Source organism: Myxine glutinosa, chromosome 3, assembly GCF_964187855.1.
Source record: "Myxine glutinosa chromosome 3, kmMyxGlut1.1, whole genome shotgun sequence".
In the NCBI taxonomy this organism is placed as follows: Eukaryota; Metazoa; Chordata; class Myxini; order Myxiniformes; family Myxinidae; genus Myxine; species Myxine glutinosa.
Window position 1 is genome coordinate 36,484,687 of NC_136263.1, and position 17,537 is coordinate 36,502,223.

Below are 17,537 nucleotides of genomic sequence, written 5' to 3' on the forward strand. Positions count from 1 at the left end.
CCTATGACATTCAACAGCTGCAACAGTATGTCCACCGAAATGAACCACTCTTGGTTCCAGATCAAAAAGAAGCTCATGCAAGGATCAAACAATTGTTGACATCTGACTCGGGTGGAATTGTTTTCCTTGATGCCCCTGGTGGAACAGGCAAAACGTTTTTGATCAACTTAATTTTGGCACAAGTTCGTTCACTACAGCAGATTACTATGGCTGTTAGTAAGGGAAACATATGAAAATCTGTTAACTAAATTGTTACCAAAAAATTTCTTCACCAATATGTTTGTAAAGGTGTGTAATAACATGTGTTAAAATGTTGAAGGTCAACTCCCGTGGGAAACCCAGAAAAAAAGCTGTTGAATTCGGGTACCGAAAAATTATTTTCGAGAATTTTTATTTTTTTTAATCGGCCCTTAAGTAACTTATGAGGGGTCAAATAAGGGTTTTTCATGATTCTGAGTTGATTGTTAACATTTATATTTCACCACAGACACTCCTTTGTGGAAAAATAATTTCTAAATATATCTCATTTTCTACTTTGCAGGACATGGAGTCTAGCAATATGGATGAAGACGTTACTCCACCTGTGCTCAATTGCTTCATCTGTGCACGCTCGGATACACCAGCTGAAAGGCTCATGCAGGCAACTCCAAAGGGATACTCAACTTTATTGAAACAAGCAGAAACTGTCGAAAATGTTACTGTTGTGGAACGTATGAAGGAGGCTCAAAAGGAAGGAAAACTGAGGGAGGTACCACCAGAAGTGTAAAAATGATCTGTACAACAACTTTGTTGCAACCACCAAGAAGTCAGCTCAAGCATCAAAGGCAGAGAAAGAGTCATCAAAGTTGAAGAGAAGACGCACTACTTGTGAGTTCAGTTCATCAACTGGCTGCAGTTCTAGAAGATCACAGTCAGTTGACCTCCTGTATAAGGATGTATGCATTCTTTGCAACCAACCAGCCCAGCTCTACAAAAATAATCCAGCACAAGCTAGAAAGAAGTACAGAGTGCCAGATAATTTGACTGCAGATACACTGAAGGCAAGCTTGCTGAAGACAGCACGGAGTCGCGGGGATGACTGGGGCACTGAAGTCACTGGACGCCTGGAAGGGATCAACGACTTGGTAGCAGAAGAAACACTGTACCATTTGCGATGCAAACTTATGTTTGCGAGAGGTGACAGTTTGTCCAAGACTGATGAGGAAGGAAAAAGGAAGAGAGGACAGAGGAGTATTGATGAGGAGCGAGAGGCAGTTTTTATTGAATTCTGAGAATGGTTAGACTCAGAATTAGAGCATGGGGTAATGAACATGGACCAAGTCCATGAAAAGCTGCAGGAGTTTGATCAGTCACCAGAGAAGAGCCTTTCTTATTCAAAGCATTGGCTAAAGATAAAACTTCTAGAGAAATACGAAGACACCTTGTATTTCACAACACAGGAAAGAAGGGCAGATGTACTCTGTCTCAAAGATGGCACCGACAATATTCTGCGAGTGCATCATGCTAATCTTGACCATGGAGATGAGAAGACTCAGATCATAAAGACGGCACTCAAGTTCATATCCAATGATATTGCCTTGATTGATTTAGGTCCAAAGTCATACCCCACCACACACAGTATGACTGACATCGATAGTCAGCTGACACTTGTTCCTGCAAGCCTTCAGATGTTCTTGAGACCGATTGTCAAGACAGACGAAAGAGTTGCCGTTTGGGGGCAGAATTTTATTAAGGCCTGTCGACCTCGGTCTGGAGTATTGCCGCACCAAATGGGGCTTGCCATACAACTTGATCATAGATTTGGGTCAAAATGGATGCTCAACAAGTTCCACCGGCTGGGATACACTGAGTCTTACACAGAGACACAAAACTACAAATACTGCTTCCTTAATAGTAGGAGTGGAGATGATGTTCCAGATACTTCTGGCACTCTTGACACCATTGTGGAGGAAACCGATGAACAGATCAATGATGAGGTTGCGGTTGATGCTGCGCTTGAGGATCAATCAGTGATGACAGCCAAAGTGCCAGCCAGTGAAAGTGAATTGTCAAGTAATGATCAGGTGGTCTTTATGGAGGTTGGGGAAACAAACAATGCAGTCACTCAGTTTGTTGGAGACAATATAGATTTAAACATTGTCTCTATTCACGGAAACACTCCCTTTCACTCAATGGGTTGGATCGAAGTCACCTCTCCGGCACCACCTTTGCCAGATCCACAGACAACAGCAGCTTTCCCCCGGGTGATCAACAATCAACTCAGAATCATGAAAAACCCTTATTTGACCCCTCATAAGTTACTTAAGGGCCGATTAAAAAAAATACAAATTCTCGAAAATAATTTTTCGGTACCCGAATTCAACAGCTTTTTTTCTGGGTTTCCCACGGGAGTTGACCTTCAACATTTTAACACATGTTATTACACACCTTTACAAACATATTGGTGAAGAAATTTTTTGGTAACAATTTAGTTAACAGATTTGTGAAATATCTCATAAAATGCCCTTGCTAAGTGGCCTCATCTGGAATTGCTGCAACTTTGCTCACAGGTGGCAGGACTGCTCATTCTGCCTTTAAGCTGCCACTCAACCTGGCCCACAATGAGAGTCCTGTGTGCAATATTGGCAAAGGATCTGGACAGGCACAGGTTCCAAAGCAGGCCAAGCTGATAGTATGGGATGAGTGCACAATGTCTCACAGACTTGCATTTGAGGCTCTCGATCGCACCTTACAGGATCTCAGAGGTAACACTAAAATCATGGGTGGAGTCACACTCTTGCTCTCTGGAGATTTCAGGCAAACTCTACCAGTAATTCCAAAGGGTACACCTGCTGATGAGTTGAGAGCATGCCTCAAAGAATCCTATATTTGGAGACGAGTGGAAAAACTCCATCTTTCTACCAACATGAGAGTTGCACTTAATAGAGATGTCTCAGCAGGCCAGTTTCCAAAGGTTTTGCTTCAACTGGGCAATGGTCAGCTACCAGTCGACACTGAGACTGGAGATGTCACAATACCCCCAAATTGTGGAACAATCATCAACACATCTGAAGAAATGCTATTAAAGGTTTATCCTAGCCTCTCAAAGAATTATAAAAACCATGAGTGGCTTTGTGAACGTGCCATCCTTGCTCCCAAAAATGACATTGTGCAGGATATTAATGCCACCACCCTTCAACAGCTACCAGACCAATCCACATGGTACAAGTCAGTTGACACTGTAGTTGATCTTGACGATGCTGTCAACTATCCAACAGAGTTTCTAACCTCTCTTCAGCTCACTGGCGTTCCACCTCACAATCTGCAACTGAAACTGGGAGCCCCCATTATGTTGCTACGAAATTTGGATGCACCAAAACTCTGTAACGGTACAAGACTCGCTGTCAAAACTCTTATGCCCCATGTGATCAAAGCCACCATTATGACTGGTTGTGCCAAGGGAGAGGATGTTTTTATTCCACGGATTCCCATCATCCCAACAGATATGACATTTCAGTTCAAGCGCCTTCAGTTTCCAGTGAGACTATCATTTGCTATGACCATCAACAAGTCTCAGGGACAGTCTCTCAAGGTTGCTGGAGTTGAACTGACAAGTCCATGTTTCTCTCATGGTCAACTCTACGTTGCATGCTCACGTGTTGGGGCAAGCAGACATCTTTTCATCAGAGCACCAAACGGCAGAACAAGAAATGTTGTCTACCCCAGAGCTCTTGCTGACTAAAACACGTCTGTTAATATTTTACCTAGGCAGCGCTGGTGGCCCAGTGGATCATGTGCTTGCTCGCCACGCAGACCGATCCGCGTTCCAATCCCAGCAGCGGCAAAAATTTGTGAAGACCACCAAATGTGGCCCGTTCTGAGATATAGTCCCTAAATGGATTGAACTTGGACCTAAATCACCAACTCACTCACTCTTTTTTAACTTAAATGACTTAACTTATAGCAAGTTCTTATGTTATGTACATATAATTACACACAACATGAACTACATAACAACTTGCTATAAGTCAAGTCATTTACTTTCTACATATTTGGAACCCGGGCAACGCCGGGTACCTTTGCTAGTCCGTCTAAAAAAACTGCCTTCCAGAGGCCATTTTGTCTTACTCTGCCCTCCAGGCCTCAAGCAGGCAGTGCACCGCCACCTCGTGTCATCCCCAATCCTGACCAACAACAACAACAACAACATGCATTTTAAAGGCCATTTTCCCTGCTAGAGCGGGGGTTAGCCTTGCGGTCCCCATGACAATCTTCTCCATTTTGCCCTATTTTCTGCATCTCTCCTTGTTAACCCCCTTGCCCGCATTTCTTCTTCCACCATCTTTAGCCAAGTCTTTCTCGGTCTTCCCCGTCTTCTACTTCCTTCTACATTCATTTCCATCACTCTTCTCAACCAGTCACTTTCATCCTTCCTCAACACATGACCAAACCATCTCAACCTGTTCCTCTTCACAGCATCAATCACAGGCTCTATTCCCATCATCTTTCACAATTTATCATTTGTCTTCCTCTCTCTCAACGATACTCCGCACATCCGTCGAACCATTCGCATTTCCACCCTTTCCAACCTTCGTTGCTGCTCTACGTTCATTACCCATGTCTCGCTCCCATAAATCATAACACTTCTCACACATGCAGCATACACCTTTCCCTTCAGCTTCAACGACACTCCCCTCATCATCAGCACGCCACTCAATTCCCGAAACTTCTTCCATGCACATCTCATTCGAGCAACCGTTGCCGAGTCTGATCCACCTTCTCCATTCAGCATGTCTCCGAGGTAGCAAAATGTTTTCACACATTCCAGCTTCACGCCATCTCCAAGATCCAACTCAACATTTCCTCCAACTGCAGCTCCCTCTGTGCACACCTTACATTTGAATGTAGCTGCCACACTGGTTAATGACCCTCTCAGACCACTACATTTTTGATGAACCCACTCAGCGCACATTGTACACTGAATTAGAACCAATCCTGACCAATGGTCTTTATTCAACCCATTAACCTTTCCTAACCCATCCCTCTTGTTGATTTCCAGTGTTTCTTCCCCTTCTCTCTCTCTCTCTCTCTCTCTCTCTCCCTCTTTTTCTTTCCTGTTCATTTATCTCCTTGCTGGTTGCGCCCATGTCCTGCTACCCCGCTGCCAATTTATCCTTCCTCTTCCATGAGCCTCGCTCTTGTATAAAATACTGTCACGCGGACCCTTCCGGTTAAGACCAAGGACCGCGGATGGACCAGAACGGATTTACTTGAAGCGATGACCAAACACGGATTCGGCTATAAAACGCGGGAGGAAGAAGGGAAGTGGAAGCTGCGGCAAAAGCGCTTATCTTCAGCGAACCGACGGCAGCTGCAGGGAAATTAATGTACTCGACACCGAATTAGAATGTACAAAAATAAACTCGTTTATTCTGGAACCCGAGACAATGAAACGCGACGGTAATCAAATAAAGAGCCTAAGTTGGGATCCCACACACCTCACTTCAGAAACAGCACACAGGAAAATGAATGACCAAAAGAAAAACGTTCGTTATGTAATGTAAAATGTGGTGCATCTTAACTGTCCGTCGTCTTGTCCCTACGCGGTTCCAAGCTCCGCTGCACACCACGAGGTGCCTCGCTCCAGCACCACAGCACCACGGAGGCCCGAGCCAACGCCCACTCCATTCGCACACGAGGTCCCGCACGTTCACAGCACCGAGCCCCGCTCCTGCACAAGCATTGAGCACCGCTCCAAGCACAAGCACCGCTCCAAGCACAAGCACCGAGCACCGCTCCAAGCACCACGTAGATGGCGAGCCAACGACCACCAGGACCTCTCAAGACCAAGAAGAAGCGCAAGAGCTTCAAACACGTCGAGACAGCCAGAGAGCACAAGGTCTAGAGCTGCGCAAGAGCTGCTGAAAAATGTCCTGCAGCGCACTTTTATCACCTGCGCGGTGACGTCAGCCTTGGCGTGCCACCAACCAGCGCCTTCCACCGAACCTTCCAGCTCCTTCCCTCCAATGAACAACCTCCTCCCTAGTTGCGTCCTCGCGCCCCCCGCACCGGCCAGCTGGAGGCCCGCGCCCACCGCGCCGACCAATCACAGGCCTCCTGGGCATGTTGCTATTCAAGTTCGTGATGCGACCGGCGGCAGCCATCATCGGCGGTGTCCTGGCCTGGTTTCCTGTCCGTTTTCTCCCAAAGTCATTGTCAGGGAAGGGAATTTAATTACTGTGTGCAATAAAGGGCCTATCTAACTCTCTACAGGTGTGCGTTGCCATAAGGGACAAAGGTTTGATTACCAGGTGTGACACACAGGGGATTATCTTAATCCCTACACTATCTAACACCCGAACATCCTGGTATGTTCACATGTATACTCTTACCCGACAAACTGGCCTACACACACAGAACTTATTACAGGTAGATTCCCTATTGCGACAGATGAAGCATGTTACCTATTCAGATCTACCTGACTCTAGATATGGCTCTACCCTACCGACATAACACAGCTCCCCCCCCCCCCCCCCCCGGAACCGTAGCTTCTGCTAGGTTCACTGCAGGCGCTACCACTCTAGTCTTAACACTTACTGTCACACACTTAATTAACCTACAAAATAAATCAGGAGGGCTGTGGGAAGTGAGTCGGACTTCCTACCTATACTCCTTAACATGCTAATCCCCTTAACAATCATGCAGTCAAATATGTACATCTCATTCGTTGTTCCTGCGGAGGGAGGAAACAAACAACACGCAAAACCTACTTTAACCACAAACTTATCCTTATCTTGCAAAAATTCAAAACTCTAAACATTTGTACCTACCCCGGTCGGCGGTCCACAGACCGCGTCCCCCCGGTGGATGCCACAAGACACAACCTTACCTGCGGGGCCATCCCAATGCACCCCTAAATTTCCGGGGGCCCTGTCCAGATGTTACAGGTGAGTGACATGGCTCGGTGGATTTCGCCCTCATTCATTCAACACAAACCCCTTATCCACGCATACTCATTCCAAAAATCATCACACAAAATCATTACCAAGCACGTATTTCATACACCCTCCACCCCTGCAGGACCATGACATTGATGTCATATATGTGTGTGTGCATCATTTCTACTAGGCAGCGGGGAGGTACCACACAACTAAGATGGTGGGGGCGTTTCAGGCTGTGGTGCCCGCAGTCCCCAAAACAAGTCAACCGACTTACAAGTTCATTGCCCCTCCCCCCCCCCCCTTTACCTCTTGGCCCCGTGGCAGCCCAACAGCCCTTTCCGCCATTACCCCGCCGGTGAGGGTCTCCACACACCAGGCTCCGTTGCCTCCTGCTGCCGCGCAGCTCCACGGGTCGCGGGGGTCTCCTTTACCCCACGGCGCCCAACCAGACCCTCCACCGACGAGCTCCAATTTCCAGATACCACTGGCTGCCAGGGGTAATTGCCACAGAGGGGGGCCGGAGGCATCGCTCCTCAGAGCCTGATCTGTACCTGCGGACACACACACCTTCCCCACCCACAAGATCCCAAAACACATTTCCTCCCCCGCTGCCATTCAATTCTCAACACATTTCAATAGATGGTGTTACAAAAAGTTGCCATGGCCTGCCTCATGTGAAATCCCAATTCACATTTTACCATTACACATTTTCAAAACACAATAATCACAATAATCACCACTCACTCATATTTCAATTTCCAAACTCACAACCACATGAAAACACATCACCCCGACTCTAACACAAACGCCACCCACAAGACTCTGTGGCACACATTCCATCCCCCTCACCGACCATGTCATCACTCTCACCCGTCCCCAACTCCAAATTACATGTCCCCAATTTAAGTAGCAAGTCCTGAAACCTGGGACAGTACACATCATTTCCTCTCACCTGAAACGCAGGTAGTTGCAGGTTGCTCAGACCCAAAGTGCCATCCACCCTTCCCAATCCCAAAAATTTATCATTGGGCCTATCAAATTTTCCCAATTTCTCTTTTCTCCCCTCTATACTGGCAGGCATGTGGGTCCGCATCCAACGGTGAACTGTTCTAAACAACTACCTGTGGCTACGACAGCTCCTCACCTCTACCGTGCAAGGGTCATTGGGACAAGGTGAGCAGTCAAAATGCCAACATGGCCCATGAGTGTCCATAAGGGTGTGACCCACCATCCATCCTTCAGCTCCTCTGCGAGGAACACGGCTGCACCAGCACCAGCTGGTCAATGTGGTGAGCACCTGTTGCCACAAACACTACCGCACGCACAACCTCAGCCCTGGGGGAGACGGTCGCAGTGCATGGCATTCCCCTCACGTCACCTACGCTGCCCTCATCCCCCAATCCACAGAACTGCAGCCCCCCAGTGCCCACCCACACTTGACCACACCAAGGTCCAGTCGACAGCCATGCTCCACCAGGAGACCCACCCAGAAGACATGGTCCACACACCTCGGACACCCATAGCACCACGTTGACCCCCAGACCCCCAACTCCATCCCCACGATCCAGCATCCCAAATATCGGCACAGTCGCCCCCGCAACCAGTTGAAAGCTGTGTCCTGCTACCCTATCAATTTTATCACAGCCTCCAACACTTTGGTCTACACACCTGGATCAATAATGGTGCCACTGCTGTCAGTATCCACCATAACATTTCAAAATTCACCCTTAAATTTACATCTAACCCACAGATTACCCGTGCCAAATATTTTTCACATTTTACTAAACTCACCAAAGAAAGATGCTTTGCCATACACATGCCAGCCGAGCATGGCCCATATGCTCGGCATGTTACAAATACCCATACACACTCCCATGGCTCTCTTCCCAAACCGAGAGTCCATAAATCATAACGGAACATCTGTGGAAGGTCACTCTCACACCATTACGTTCCACAGATGCCCCAATGGTTGTCCGGCAGGCTATCTCCATCCCTGTCCATGCGGTTTGACCCGTGTCCATAGACCAACACAGCATGGCAGGTCACCACATGCTGGCTGTCCCAGAGTCTCAGAAGGAGGGTGTCAGACCGCATGCCCGGGTGGTCACTACATCAGGCCCAAGTTGGCCGTCCGTGGTGCCACCACCAAAGCGCGACCCACACCTCCTCCTAGTGGTCCTCAATAAATGCCATACCAGGCTTGAGAAACCACCTCGGACCCCCCCTGAGGTCTTAACCCCCACCAGGGTTCATGTGACCCTGTCGGCCTGAGCCACCAGCTCGGGCGGCGCCCCGATGGACAAGGGACGCCACACTCCACCAGACCCCCCGTGGGGCCCAGGTCGTACCATGACACCCATAGCTGGACCCCATGTCCAAATCTCGCCAGCACAGCCCCCCAGCTGGCTGGCATTACCAAATTTTGAAAGGAGCAACTTTTGCCCGAGGCCATCACCAATGACCTCTCCTTGTCCAAATTCCACAGCCGGGGGACCAAATCCAACCACGGCTGCTCCAAATCAATTTCCCATTTAAATGTAAATTTATTTTTTATTTTAAAAATTTTCACCACCTGTGCCAAACCGCAGCTGCAGGTAACAACTCCCTCAGGTTGTTCTGCCCCTCCCTGCAGCTGCTCCAAATTCCCTACATGGACCAAATTTCCAGAGGCTCTATCTCCCGATCCCTCTCTGTCCGAATCCAGCCCGGAACCAACACACTCCCCCAACTGGTTCTGTAATTTTGGAGCCTCCGTTACCAAATCGTAGTGTATGTTGAGGGTCCCCTCGGTCACCTCAACCTCCTCATTGGACCGACTCACCTCATCACCCAAACTCCATTGGGCCTGATCAACCTTGTCCTCCATGGGACTGTCCCAGGTCCCCAGCCGCTGGATCAAATCATTTCCATCATCATTATTACAAATCGTTTCTGGCCCTGCCAGGCCTTCCCCAATAAATACCCGATCCGGCTCCATTACTCGCACCCCCAATAATGTTATCCCCTCTTGCTCTGAACCACCACCTGGCACAGCAAGGATTCAAATCCATCCCCCGGTTGGGGTGTTGTGACAATGTGACATCCACCCGGCCCCGATAAACCTCCAGGCCACGATGTGGGAAACATTCTCCAGTTACTTCGAAACATTCCCCATTCACCTCCCGGCACTCCACATCCACCTGTATGCATTCCCCATTTCCTTCCATTGCCATTCCTGGTGCCTGAGACTCGTGCACATCTGCATGGGCCGTACTCTCCTCCATTCCCAATTTGCCTTCCCCCCCCGTTCCGATTCGCATTCTGCCACCCTTGGCTTCTCCTGGGCCCCAACGGCACCATTCTTTCATTCCTCCTCCAACTCACTCGTCCCGGCATCCATTTTGTTAATCATTCGCTTCAAGTCTCCCTTCAATTCCCCTTTCATTCCCTTCATGTTATTGTATATTCCCTTTAATTCATTTTTCATTTCTCCCATCTCTCTGCTCATTCCCCTCATCTCTCCCTTCAATTCATTCCCCTGGGACTCCAATCGCTCCAGAAATCGCATTAAGGCCTGGTTGTCTATGGGGGCCGTCCCGACGGCGGGGGAAACTCCACCACTGCTCTCTACCCCCACTACCTCCGACTCACTCCCAATGCTTCCCTCATTTTCCATCCTTTCTTCCTCCATATTGCGTACCTCTTCCATCCGCGAAGAAGAGCTTCCCCACGCGGCTTTTACAACAGGATCAAATTAAATTTAATGACACGCCATTGGCATCCCGCGCACCGATCGCCGATGCAAATTTATCACCTCCGACTATGAAAAATTTTGCGTTCAAATTCTCCACACTCCTTGACACCAATTTTATTAAAGGATTCAATCCCACTCCTGACACCAGTTGTTGCGTGGACCCTTCCAGTTAAGACCAGGGACCACGGATGGACCAGAACAGATTTACTTGAGGCGATGACCAAACACGGATTCGGCTATAAAACACAGGAGGAAGAAGGGAAGTGGAAGCTGCGGCAAAAGCGCTTATCTTCAGCGAACCGACGGCAGCTGCAGGGAAATTAATGTACTCGACACCGAATTAGAATGTACAAAAATAAACACGTTCATTCCGGAACCCGAGACAATGAAACGCGACGGTAATCAAATAAAGAGCCTAAGTTGGGATCCCACACACCTCACTTCAGAAACAGCACACAGGAAAATGAATGACCAAAAGAAAAACGTTCGTTATGTAATGTAAAATGTGGTGCATCTTAACTGTCCGTCGTCTTCTCCCTACGCGGCTCCAAGCTCCGCTGCACAGCATGAGGTCCCTCGCTCCAGCACCACAGCACCGCGAAGGCCCGAGCCAATGCTCTCTCCGTTCGCACATGAGGTCCCGCACGTTCACAGCACTGAGCCCCGCTCCTGCACAAGCACCGAGCACCGCTCCAAGCTCAAGCACCGAGCACCGCTCCAAGCACCACGCAGATGGCGAGCCAACGACCACCAGGACCTTTCAAGACCAAGAAGAAGCGCAAGAGCTTCAAACACGTCGAGACAGCCAGAGAGCACAAGGGCTAGAGCTGCTGAAAAATGTCCTGCAGCACTCTTTTATCACCTGGGCGGTGACGTCAGCCTTGGCGTGCCACCAACCAGTGCCTTCCACCGAACCTTCCAGCTCCTTCCCTCCAATGAACAACCTCCTCCTTAGTTGCGTCCTCGCGCCCCCCACACCGGCCGGCTGGAGGCCCGCGCCCACCGCGCCGACCAATCACAGGCCTCCTGGGCATGTTGCTATTCAAGTTCGTGAGATGCGACCGGCGGCAGCCATCATCGGCGGTGTCTTGGCCTGGTTTCCTGTCCGTTTTCTTCCAAAGTCATTGTCAGGGAAGGGAATTTAATTACTGTGTGCAATAAAGGGCCTATTTAACTGTCTACAGGTGTGCGTTGCCATAAGGGACAAAGGTTTGATTACCAGGTGTGACACACAGGGGTTTATCTTAATCCCTACACTATCTAACACCCGAACATCCTGGTATGTTCACAGGTATACTCTTACCCAAAAACCGGACTACACACACAGAACTTATTACAGGTAGATTCCCTATCGTGACACACGAAGCATGTTACCTATTCAGATCTACCTGACTCAAGATATTGCTCTACCCTACCGACATAACAATCTATCTATAATTCCACTAATCTCTGTGTGTGTGTGTGTGTGTGTATGTGTGTATGTCTGTGTGTGTGTTTGTTTGTCTGTGACCGCTGTTTCTCGACAACCACGGGTCCGATATACTTGCAACTTGCCAGGTATATTGCTGGGGACCCGAGGATGTGCCTTTTCAAGGTTTGAAATTAATCGGACAAGTAGTTACCGAGCTATGTCCAAAAAACGATTCAACCAATCAGAGAGCAGCGAGCTATCACGTGTGCCGAACGTGGCGAACAGACTCTGCCTCAGACGGCACATTTGAGAGCGTATTCATTTATTTCACGTTGGCAAACTATGTTGGCGTTAAACTATGTTTTAAAACTAATTAAAACTAATTTGCGATTCATCGTAACTGCGATTTGCGACCTTCCGGACAGTGAAGACTTCACTTCCGGCAGCCAATCACAGAACGCGTTGTTGCGAGCCGAGCCGAGCGCGTGCGCCATTACGGTTCGTAATTCGATTTCTTCCGGAGAAAATAATAATTTCTCGATTTCTTATGCGCATTATTTCTCCCAGAGCGAAGGGCGGAAGCGAAGAGCGTTGTTTTTTTTGTTTACGGGCGTACGGGCGTACGGGCGGGGTAGAGCGTACGGGTAGCGTTTTTATTTTTTTTTGGCAAGGAACGGGCACCCACGTACGGGCATGCCCTAGTACATTTAAATGAGCGGTTGGAGTTGCAGAAGGAGGAAGAGCAATATAGTTGTAAGAAGTGCTACTGTTTGAACTGACCGACCTTCTTTCTCTATGCCACTGATGTCACTTTCATATACAGTATAGGCCTACTTGAAGGATCCCATTCCCAGCAGCAAACCCCCACCCCACCCCCCATACCACCCTCACTCCCCCTAACAGCCCTCCTCCCCAGTCCCCACCTCCCCTACCACCTCAACCCCCACATCCCCTACCACCCCTCCTCCCCTACCACCTCCACCCCCACCCCCCCCGCTACCACCCCTCCTCCCCACCTCCCCTACCACCTCCACCCCCACCCCCCGTACCACCTCCACCCCCACCCCCCCTACCACCTCCACCCCCACCCCCCTACCACCTCCACCCCCACCCCCACCCCCACCCCCCCTACCACCTCCACCCCCACCCCCACCCCCCCTACCACCTCCACCCCCACCCCCCCCTACCACCCCAAACTCCCATACCAATATAGCACGAGCAATTCACCATGGGTCAGAATCGGTCATCACCAGACTCGGTGAGTCATGAATGCTTCGAGCGTCTGTCGAAGAAGTCGGTGGTGATCAAACCTTGGCTAAGTCACACCAAAGACTTTATCGGAAATAATTAAATGGTGTGTGCTGCTTCCTTGCTTTACGCTCAGTATAAGAGGATAGAGCGTGGACGAACAATGCTGTGATGGCAATGGCACGTACCGCGGGGTTTTAAGCGTGTCCATAAAGTCCTTGTGCAATTTTGAACTTTTATAACCTTTCATGTGCTTCTTCTTCTTTAGGAATACACTTATTGCAGTGACGTGTTTGATGCACGTGAAGGAGCTGTGCTCCAACGCGAGTCGGAAGGATTGACGCGACCAAAGACGGAAATTCGTCCGAGTTGCTTTATTGCACGTATCAAACTCGGGTACTCTGAAAAGCCCGTTTATCGGGCAGCAATATATATATATACACATTATGCCGGAGCGTTTGCCCGGGAAAAGCGAGACCGGGCATGCCCGGGCGTCAAGGGCGAGTCCTGGAAAGGCGAGTCTGGACCTGCCCGGGCATCCTGGGCGAGCCCTGGAAAGGCGAGGGCGGGCATGCCCGGGCGTCCTGGGCGAGCCCTGGAAAGGCGAGAGCGGGCATGCCCGGGCGTCCTGGAAAGGCGAGAGTGGGCATGCCCGGGCGTCCTGGGCGAGCCCTGGAAAGGCGAGAGTGGGCATGCCCGGGCGTCCTGGGCGAGCCCTGGAAAGGCGAGAGCGGACATGCCCAGGCGTCCTGGGCGAGCCCTGGAAAAACGCTCGCACAACCCATTGGCTTGGGGGTGGTAGGCCGTGGTACGGTGGAGCTGGACTCCCAGGTTGCGGGCGACCGCGCCCCACAGCTTGGAGGTGAACTGCGGACCGCGGTCCGAAGAGATGTCTGCCGGTGCGCCGAAACGGGCGACCCAGGTGGCGATGAAAGCCTGTGCCACGTCGGCGGTGGTGGTGGAAATGAGGGGAACGGCTTCCGGCCACCTGGTGGTCCTGTCCACCATGGTGAGCAGGTGTGTGAAACCCCGCGAAGGGGGAAGGGGGCCAACCAGGTCCACGTTGACGTGGTCGAAACGCCGTTCGGGCACGGTGAAAGGTGCCAGCGGGGCCTGGGTGTGGCGGTGGACCTTGGCCCGCTGGCAGGCCGTGCAGGCGTTGGCCCAGTCGCGGACGTCCCGTCGAAGGCCGTGCCAGACGAAACGCGCCGACACCAGCTTCTGAGAAGCTTTCTGGCCCGGGTGAGAAAGGCCGTGGATGGAGGCGAAGATGCGGCGCTGCCAGGTAACGGGCACGATGGGGCGAAGCTGGCCTTGGGAGACGTCGCAGAGCAGGACAGTGTCCGCGAAGGGGATGTCGGCCAGGCGGAGGCCCGTGTCCGCCGCCTGGAGGGCCTGCACCGCGGTGTCGGTGGTTTGGTCGGCCGCCATGAGCGCGAAGTCCACGCCGAGGTGGACCGCGTTCGCGCTGGCCCGAGAAAGACAGTCGGCCACGGCGTTGTCTTTGCCGGCGACGTGCCAGATGTCCGTGGTAAATTCCGACACGGCGGAGAGGTGGCGCTGCTGGCGGGCTGACCACGGCTCCGTGACTTTGGCCATTGCGTAAAGCAATGGCTTGTGGTCGACGAAAGCCGTGAACGGGCGGCCCTCCAGGAGGTGGCGGAAATGGCGAACGGCCAGGAACAGACCGAAGAGCTCGCGGTCAAACGTGCTGTATTTTAACTCGCCGGCTGAAAAAAGCGAGTGGCTGCCAAACCCCGTTCACCCATTGTTCATGGACGGCGCCCACCGCGTAGATGGAGGCGTCCGTAGTGAGGGCGATGGGAGCGTTGAGCACCGGGTGAGCCAGCAGCGTTGGGTTGGCGAGGGCCCGCTTCACGCTCGTGAATGCCGCGTCCATGGCCGCGGACCAGACGATGTCATGCTTGGCCGGCTTGCCCCGGAGGGCTTCGTAAAGGGGCCGCATGAGCTGAGCAGCGCGGGGCACGAATCGGTGATAAAAATTCACCATGCCGAGGAACTCTTGCAGGGCCTTGATGGAGCGGGGACGCGGGAATTTGGTGATGGCCTCGACCTTGGTCGGCAGCGGCACGGCCCCGGTCTTGGTGATGCGGTGGCCCAAAAAGTCAACGGTCGTCGTGCCGAAGTGGCATTTGGCCGGGTTGACAATTAAGCCGTGCTCGCTGAGGCGTCCGAACAGCATTCAGAGGTGGAGGAGGTGCTCGGCTCGGGACGCGCTGGCGACGAGGATGTCGTCCAGATAGACGAAAAGAAATGGCAGGTCGCGCAGCACGCCGTTCATCAAGCGTTGGAACGCCTGGGCCGCGTTGTTGAGGCCAAACGGCATCCTCAAAAATTCGAACAGGCCGAACGGCGTGATGACGGCCGTCTTTGGGACGTCGGCCGGCCTGACAGGTACCTGGTGATATCCCCGTATCAGGTCAATTTTTGAAAAAATAACCCGTCCCGTCAAACGGGCGGAAAAGTCTTGGATGTGCGGGATCGGATACCTGTCGGGGGTGGTAGCGTCGTTGAGGCGGCGGTAGTCGCCACACGGGCGCCATCCGCCCCCCGGCTTTGGCACGATGTGCAGTGGTGAGGCCCACGCGCTATCAGAGCGCCGCACGATGCCGAGGCGCTCCAACGTGTCGAACTCGGCTTTGGCCACGGCGAGCTTGGCCGGGTCGAGGCAGCGGGCTCTGGCGTAGACCGGCGGGCCCGTAGTGGGTATGTGGTGCTCGATCCCATGTCGCACTGCGACGGCCGAAAACGTCAGCCGCGTGAGGGCCGGGAATTCCGCGAGCAGGCGAGCGAACCCGTTCGCCGTCGGGAAGGCGCATGCCAGTTCGGTTGGCACGGGGCTGCTCATCGTACATGCCAGGGAGCTGAAGGTCTCGGCGTTGACAAGGCGACGCCGTTTGACGTCGACCAGCAGCCCGTGCGCGCAGAGGAAGTCGGCGCCCAGCAAAGCCATGGGGACGCTTGCGGTCACAAAGGTCCACTGAAAGCGCTGGCTGCCGAAGCAGAGGGTGACGTTGCGCGGGCCGAAGGTGCGTATGGCCGATCCATTAGCAGCGACCAAGGAGGGGCCGCAAACGGCGTTCTGCCTGTCCTGCTCGGAGGCGGGTATGACGCTCAGTTGGGCGCCGGTGTCACAAAGGAAACGCCGCCCGGACGCTTTGTCCTTAATAAAAAGCAAGTTGCCCGAGTGGCCGGCGCTCATGGCTGGTAATGAACGCCGGCCCGGCTGTTTCCCGACTTGCCGAAAGTGCACGGGGGTCGGCATGTCCGAGCCTTGTGTCCGAACCTGGCATGGTAATGACACCACGCCTGGTCAGGTGGAGGCCCCGGCCATCGTGTTGGAAGCGGTCGGCGCGGCGTGGCGGCCGCCAGTTGCACCGGCAGTTCGGCCTCCAACCGCGCAGGGCGCTCGGGCGTCATGGGCGTCGCCTCGGACGGCGGCGGGCTCCAGGTAGCCGCTCCGATGTGCTGGCCTGCCGAGGAGATCTTGTCGGCTTCCCTGGCGGAGGCGCGGGGATCTGTGATCGACGTGCCTGCCAGGGCGAGGCGTACCTGGTTAGGCAGCTGGCGGAGGAACAGCTCTCGGAACAGGAAATCCGGAGAGTGCTCGCCGAGCAACGAGAGCATGTAGTCCATTCGCTCGGACGGGCGCGTGTCGCCGAGCTCGGGCAGGTTGAGCAGGCGTCGTGCGCGTTCCGCCGGTGAGAGGGCGAAAGCGTCGAGGAGGAGCGTCTTGATCGCGCCATACTTGTCAGTGGCTGGCGGGCGCTCGAGGAGGCTCAGGGCACGGGCCGCGGTGGCGGAGCCGAGCGCTGCTACCACGTGGTGGAAGCGGGTGTCGTCGGCGGTGATGCCTCGCAGGGCGAACTGGGAGTCCGCCTGGGCGAACCAAACAGCCACGTGAGCCTCCCAGAAGGTAGGCAGTTTAAGGGCAACTGCCGTGTCCATGTTCGGGGTCACCAATGAAGGAGCTGTGCTCCAACGCGAGTCGGAAGGATTGACGCGACCAAAGATGGAAATTCGTCCGAGTTGCTTTATTGCACGTATCAAACTCGGGTACTCTGAAAAGCCCGTTTATCGGGCAGCAATATATATACACATTATGCCGGAGCGTTTGCCCGGGAAAAGCGAGACCGGGCATGCCCGGGCGTCAAGGGCGAGTCCTGGAAAGGCGAGTGTGGACCTGCCCGGGCATCCTGGGCGA

General features: G+C 52.5%; 1 protein-coding gene across 1 annotated transcript; it reads left to right on the forward strand.

The window, feature by feature from the left end:
- Window positions 1-3: 3 nt before the first annotated feature.
- Window positions 4-3,834, forward strand: LOC144891192 (ATP-dependent DNA helicase PIF1-like). Its single transcript, XM_078773558.1, has 3 exons — window positions 4-25; window positions 2,550-3,643; window positions 3,748-3,834. Exons 1-3 carry the CDS (start codon window positions 4-6, stop codon window positions 3,832-3,834), a joined length of 1,203 nt encoding a protein of 400 aa, XP_078629684.1.
- Window positions 3,835-17,537: the final 13,703 nt, after the last annotated feature.